Source organism: Octodon degus, unplaced genomic scaffold, assembly GCF_000260255.1.
Source record: "Octodon degus isolate 3935 unplaced genomic scaffold, OctDeg1.0 scaffold00315, whole genome shotgun sequence".
Classification (NCBI taxonomy): Eukaryota; Metazoa; Chordata; class Mammalia; order Rodentia; family Octodontidae; genus Octodon; species Octodon degus.
Window position 1 is genome coordinate 284,339 of NW_004524891.1, and position 6,817 is coordinate 291,155.

A 6,817-nucleotide genomic window follows, 5' to 3' on the forward strand; every position below is an offset into this window, starting at 1 on the left:
AGCATATCTACACTGGGGTAATCCACCAGCAGTATGGTAGGTCATATGAAAGACAATGACCAGACATCATCCTGGCCACAGGAATTAGTTTATATGTATACATCTGGGTTCCAATGGCATCCTCTTAGTATTTTATAGCAAAAGCTTCTGGAAAATACTATTGAGTATTTCAGTCTTCAATATTCAAATGTACCAATTCCAACTTTACTTACATGCTTTTTCACGAATATTTATTGTTGGAAGAAAGCACAAAAAGCAAGCTAGCTGAATGCAAAGATGAATTGAGTCTTATGATCTGTTGTAAACTGTGAAGCAGATTAACCCCTGGTTAGTTTTTAGTTTAGTAAATATTTTAGTTTGTAAAATATTTCTCTTCTGCCACATGACAACCACAGCATTCTGCTGTGGAGCCAGTGGAGTATGGATTGAAAACCTCCATAAACCGAGCTAAGTAAACCTTTCTTCCCTTAATTTTGAGTGTCACTATTTAGTCTCAGCAATGAGAAAAAGCATCTACAACAGTAGAGGAGGTGGTGCAAAGGAACTGAGACTAGAGAAGATAGCTCTGAGACTAATGAAAGGGATTCAATTTGTAAACTTACTTTATAATAAAAAGTGCAGGAAGGAAAGTGTGGGAGCAAGGGAAAGAATTTTCAAATCCTTTAAAAAATAGCATTGCTATTTTACATTTGGCCTTTCCAAGGCAAATTTTTCTTAAAACTCTGAACGTCCCACACATAATTCAAAGTTTCTACATGCTTCTGAAGCTCCCCAACCTCACTGGCTAACGTGCACATAGACAAAAGTAAGACAAAATACTCTGGGCTTCTGAAAACAACCAGTCATCAGAATTTGGTTAGTTGAAATTAGTTTATAAAATGCACTTACTCTGTTCTAGAAAGCAAAACTGTTCTTTGTGTATTCTGATACTATTATAAGAAGAAATGTGTAAGATACCTTTCTGCTTAATACAGATATTCCCAGCTTCCTTGAAGTTATGGTTCCAGAACTGAACGGGAGAGACGGCAGGTAGCACATCTACACAGCTCGCAGTCAGGATTCTAACACCTCTCAAGTACAGACAACCACCAACCCTCAGCAGACACCAAGGAAAGCCCACCCCAATGCTCTGGATGTACCTTCTCCCCCAAGCATTCATGTACTGGAGGTCTGGCTCTAAAAGCAGCACTTAAGAGGTGGTAAAACCTTGAAACAAGGTCATTAGGTCCAGGAGCATCACCCTTGGAAGAGATTCACACTGGTTTCAAAGAGCTCTCACTAAATCAAGTTATCATAAAAGAGCAAGCCTGGCCCTCAATCTCTCCAGCTTCTTGTTACAGGATCTCTTATAATCCTGCTCCCACAATCACAGCCCCAGAGCTGTGAGGTCCTCATAAGAGATTTAAAGACGGGAGGGGAGGGGAAGGGAGGCGAGGAAAGGTTCCAGAGAAAAGTAAAGATGAAGACCCCTGGTCCTCACTGCAACCCAAGAGGCTGCAGGCCAGCAGATACTGGGACCTACCTTGAAGGTTTACAAGAGTCAAGGTGATGAGATCTACAGCAGACCTCGCACGGAGCAGGACACTGAGAAAATTAGGAGCGGGGAAAGCCAACAACAGTACCTCAGAGGAAACAGAAGCATAATGCATCTAGCTTTATAAGAATTGACTTTTGTAAAACAATTTAGAAGGGTGGGGAAGAGGAAGTAAAGGAGGTATATACTAAATCTTCAACATCATAAAAGATAGGTAACTTAGATCAGTTTATATTATTAATAAATAGCAAAACTGTTTAAGTACTTCTAAATCTTGCAGTTCTGAGTTTTTAACCAAGGATATGTTTCATTAGTAATGTTTAATTTATTGAAAGCATTTTTTCTTTCTTTTTTTTTTTTTACGGAACCAGGGATTGAACTCAGGCCCCTGAGCTTGCCAGGGAAGCGCTTATTCCACTGAGCCATCTCCCCGGCCCCATATTTTTTCAATTAAGAAAAAGAAAAAAGACAAGAGATAGGGTTCAACTGTCCTGTGAAATTCCAAGTCTTCATCCCTTTTTCTTCTTCTTCATATAAAAAAGATGCTTTTTAACGGCTTCTGTTCTTCATCTTCTCTCTCGTTCGTTTTCCAGGTCTCTTCTACACAAAAATAAAACCACATGTGGTCACACAGCACATAAACCTCTACCCAAAGAAGGGGGAGGGTGTGGGATTGGGAGGAGGCTGAGCCTGCCCCAGCCCCAGCCTGGGCTCACTCACATTTGATCCCTTCTTCCCAGGCCTCTTAAGGCCTTTCCCATGCACTATCTTGGCCCGGAAGCTGGATACATCATCATAGCTCTCACGGGTGTTCCACTTGGAGCCTTTCTTCTTCCCTCCAAAGCCAAACTTCTGGTTCTTATATCGTCGTTTTGCACTGGGCCTGGACAAAGGGACCAGACAGATTAGCACAGCACTATGAATCCTGGTGAAGCCAATGGCCCAACAATTCCCCGGGCTCCTTTGTGAAAAACCTCAGGCCCTCGCACTAGAATCCCGTCCCTGGCACAATACACATTTTCCTTGCAGACTCCCTAGGCAAGCTCATCTATTTGTGATTTTAATTCCCATGGCTGGAAATCAAAGCAAAAGTAGGAAAGGATCTATGGAATGGTTTTCTGCTATCTTCAGAAAGCTTTATATTTTCACTCTATCTTGCTAAAATCAGCCTCAATTGTTTATAAACTCTCACAGATATATCCGTGAAGCTAACATTCAAATGTAGTAAATTTCAAAATTCATTCAGCCCAGAATACACAAAAATACATGTCACTTCCCATCCTAGACAGGCTTTACATCCACTACACCTACCTTGCAGCTGGTGCTTTTGCCATGTGCCCAGCCACCCAGGCTGCTATCTCTCTGCATCCAATCCAATTACTAAGTCTAGCTCATTTAACTGGTTAGGTTTCTTCCACCCATTTCCTCTCCTCTTCCTGACTGCACTGTAAGGGTACTATCACTGCTCATCTGAGCTTTTCTAACAGCCAATCAAGTACCCATTTCCCTCAAGTCCATCAACATAAGTGGCTCTGTTATCTTTTCAAACACAATAAAACCCACTCATCACTGTGGACAGAGCCAACTAACAGCCCAGGCCCCAACCCACTCACTGCTCCTTACCTCATGTGTCCCCACCCCCGTGATGCCAAACACCAGCTGCTCCTCTCACCCAACCCACCACCTCCCATCTCTGTGCTCTGCTCATTCAGGTTTTCTCCTTCCCCAAACTGCTTCTCTCCTTCTTTCTGGACATTGTTTATTCATCCTTCATACTTGGCTCAGAGGGGCTCCTCCTCCAGGAACCATCCCCAGACTGGATGCTTAGCAGTTTCTAGATGCCTGTAGCATAACACGTGCTGTCATAGTGTGAAAATTGTCATTTCTCCTCAGTCTGCTGTCCAAGTGTGCAGAAAGCTGAACTAAATAGAACAAAAATGCCAACTTTCTCCCTTTCAGTCTTTATGGTACTATAAAGCACTAACAATTTTTCCATCAGAATAGATGAGCCCACTAATAAGCGACTTGCTCAAAGCTACCTTCCTACTGGTAGAGATAATGGATCTAAACCCTAGGTCTGTACTCTTCACCATCCCACTGCAAGAAGGGGAGCCACACACAGATACAGTAGTGACTCTAAATGAGGCAAACATCTTGTCGTTACCTTCGAAGCTGACATGGTTGAAGAGGCCACCACAGGCACTGTCAGTCTCAGCCATAGCAGGCGCTGCCCTCTCTCCACTCAGGGTCACCCTGTGAGGTCTCCAAGAGGCTCATGCACTGTTGGCCCACTGTACACCACAGAACTGAACTGAACCAAACCAGACCAGACCAGACCAGTATGTGTCTTACCCCTTCTTCATCTGCTGGCCTTTAGCTCCTGCCTTTGTGCCCCGGGCAACAGGTTTCTGATCTCCCTCAAGGAAATCCAATTTATCAGAGAAGCCTATGAGTAAGGAAGCACTTTGGTCAGCACATTGTAGTTTGTTTGTTTTTTTTAAATTTTTAAGAAGCACCTTTTTTCTTTTCTTTTTTTTTTTTTTTTTTTTTTTTTTTGGAGACAGGATCTCATGCTGCAGTTCAGGCTGGCCTTGAAGTTGCTGCAATCCTCCTGACTCAGCCTCTCAAGTGTTGGGATTACAATTTTGCGCCACCATGTCCATTTTTAAGAAGCATCTTGCTTCTTGCACCACTGGCAAAACATAGGTCTACAGTTCCACATCAATTGAGAGGACATAAAAGAATTGTGTCCAAAATACCTGTAAGGCACCCTCTACCCTTCGCTGTTCCCCAAAATCCTTAGCAAAGATGTGCTGACCTTTCTGATATTTCTTAATGGCGTTCATCATATGTGATTTCTCCTGCTGCCTCTTCTGCAGAACCTCTGTCTGCACCTGTGGTGTGGACACAAGGGAATTACTCCAACTGTCTACATTCTCTCAGTGATAATAATGTACTATAAAGGGGAGGGGAGTGAGAGAGAAGGGAGGGAAAAAAAAGGAAAACTAAAAAAAGAAATGAAGGAAAACATGGAAACAAAGCTTTGTAAATGAGAGAAGAGTTAAAGGGAGGGAAATGGCAAAAAAAAGTTACAGCATGTACAGGCACAAATTCTGTATGTGATCATTATGTATATCTAAAGTGTACTTATAAAATCCAATAAACAAACAGAAAAAAAAAAAAAACAAAAAACCAGAAACCCACTGTGATTCACACCACTACCATTTACCATTTACTTACAGATGCCCACAGCTATCATTAAGGGCTCTAAGGACATTCTTAGTTCTCCATAACCATTCAATGAAGTTTTACTAAATGAATGCAGAGTGATGACATTCTTGCCCAAGGTACACTGCAAGAAACTGCACAACTGAGATCACATCTAAGCAGCCCTACTCCAAAACTTGTATTTTTATCCCTGCAGACAATCTTGCCCACAAAACTAGAAAATCATGTTTAGATCTACACTCAGTGTTGCCCATTAATTATAACTGGCCAGATTAAATACCCAACCCATTGTTACAAGGGATGAAAGTACTAAATTACCCCAGAAAACTTTTTAAAAGCTTTAAAAAAGGGAATCTAGTATTTTATATACATATATACATATATATATATATGGCTACCCAAAGTAAAAAAAGACACCATCAAAAAATGAGCAAACTTGTGTTAATTATTGAAACTGCCCTATCAATTTGGTTTGAAACTGTCTCATTACTATTTGTTTCTCAATAAAATTATGGGGGGGAAAGATGGGCAAACAAAATCAATAGACACTTCATAGAAGTATAAGTAGCCAGTAAGTATATGGAGAAATGTTCAACATCAATGACCATTAGAGAGCTGCAAATTAAAACAACACAGAGATTTCATCTCACCCCAGAAAGACCATTATCAAGAAGTCAAAGGCTGGAGAGTCTGTGGGGGTGAAAGGAACCCTTCTACACTACTGATAGGAATGTAAACTAGCCCAATTACTTTCAAAATCAGTACGGAGATTCCTCCAAAAACTGAAATTAGAAATTCCATTAGACCCAGCTACTCACCTCTAGCCACCTTGCTGAAAGAGCTGAAGACAAAACATCACAGTGATACGTGCACACTCATGTTTATAGCAGCACAATTAAAAATAACTAAATCTTGGAAATGCACATACAGTATGTCAATCACCAGATGAATGGATACAGAATACGTGGCTTTTAAATACAATAGAGGGCTGGAGAGATGGCTCAGTGGTCTAAAGCACCTACTTGAAACAAGCTTGCCAAAGCACAGGGACCTCGGTTCGATCCTCCAGCACCACATGCCAGCCAGCCCCGCCCCCTGGTGGGCTGAGCTGGCCACACACACACACACACACACACACAATAAATGTAATAAGTAAAAATAATAAATAAATATTTAAAAAAAATAAAATAAAATAAAAAAATAAATAAATACAATAGAGTACTACATAAAGAAAATGAGTCTTTTTTTTTTTCAGCAGAACCAGAGATTGAACTCAGACCCTTGCACTTGCCAGAGAAGTACTTATTCCACTGAGCCATCTCCCCAGCCCCCCAAAAAATGAGTTTTTTGTAGGAAGATGGATACTCCTTGTGACCACAATGTTAAGTGAAATATATTGGACATACAGGCTTAAATATTGTAGGATTTCTCTTTTAAGAGAAACCCAAAGTACAAAAAGAGTAAAATAAAAGATGACAGGACGGATGAAGGCAGATCTTTCTCAAAGGGGATCAAAAGTAGAGGGAGGTTGGAGGGACGGTGAGGAAGAGGACAAATAAAGGAATTAGGACATGTTATGTACATGTACCTACTCCACATGAGAATATAAACACTGCAGTCATGCCCGCGAGTGAGACCACCGAGGGCCACGGGATCCTGAACAGACCCAGAGCGCAGGCCCTGCGAGTGAGTGAGATGACCGGGGCCTGGCGGGATCCTGAATAGACCCAGAGCACAGGCCCAGTGAGTGAGTGAGACAACCGGGGCCGCAGGATCCTGAATAGACTCAGAGCGCTGGCAGGCCGGGGGAATGAGTGAGACGACTGGGGCCGCAAGATCCTGAACAGACCCACAGCGCAGGCCGGCGAGTGAGTGAGACAACAGGGGCCGCGGGATCCTGAACAGACCCAGAGCCCAGGTCCTGCGAGTGAGACGACCCGGGGCTGCAGGATCCTCACTGGACCCAGAGTGCAGGCCCAGCACGGAACCCGTCAGCAGAACTCCCTGCAAAGAGGCTAGAGGCAAGACCCACCCAGCTGATTCAGGAGCAGAACA

General features: G+C 42.5%; 1 protein-coding gene across 1 annotated transcript in view; it reads right to left on the reverse strand.

Annotated features, from left to right (window-relative positions):
- Nucleotides 1-1,935: 1,935 nt before the first annotated feature.
- The window catches only part of Ebna1bp2 (EBNA1 binding protein 2), a 10,702-nt gene continuing 5,820 nt past the window's right edge, over nucleotides 1,936-6,817 (reverse strand). Inside the window, exons 6-9 of the mRNA XM_004647593.2 lie at nucleotides 4,353-4,428; nucleotides 3,887-3,980; nucleotides 2,255-2,417; nucleotides 1,936-2,134 (exon numbers count right to left, since the gene is read on the reverse strand). Coding sequence (XP_004647650.1) covers nucleotides 2,084-2,134; nucleotides 2,255-2,417; nucleotides 3,887-3,980; nucleotides 4,353-4,428 — 384 coding nt within the window. The 3' untranslated portion in view covers nucleotides 1,936-2,083. The remainder of the gene's footprint in view (nucleotides 2,135-2,254; nucleotides 2,418-3,886; nucleotides 3,981-4,352; nucleotides 4,429-6,817) is intronic.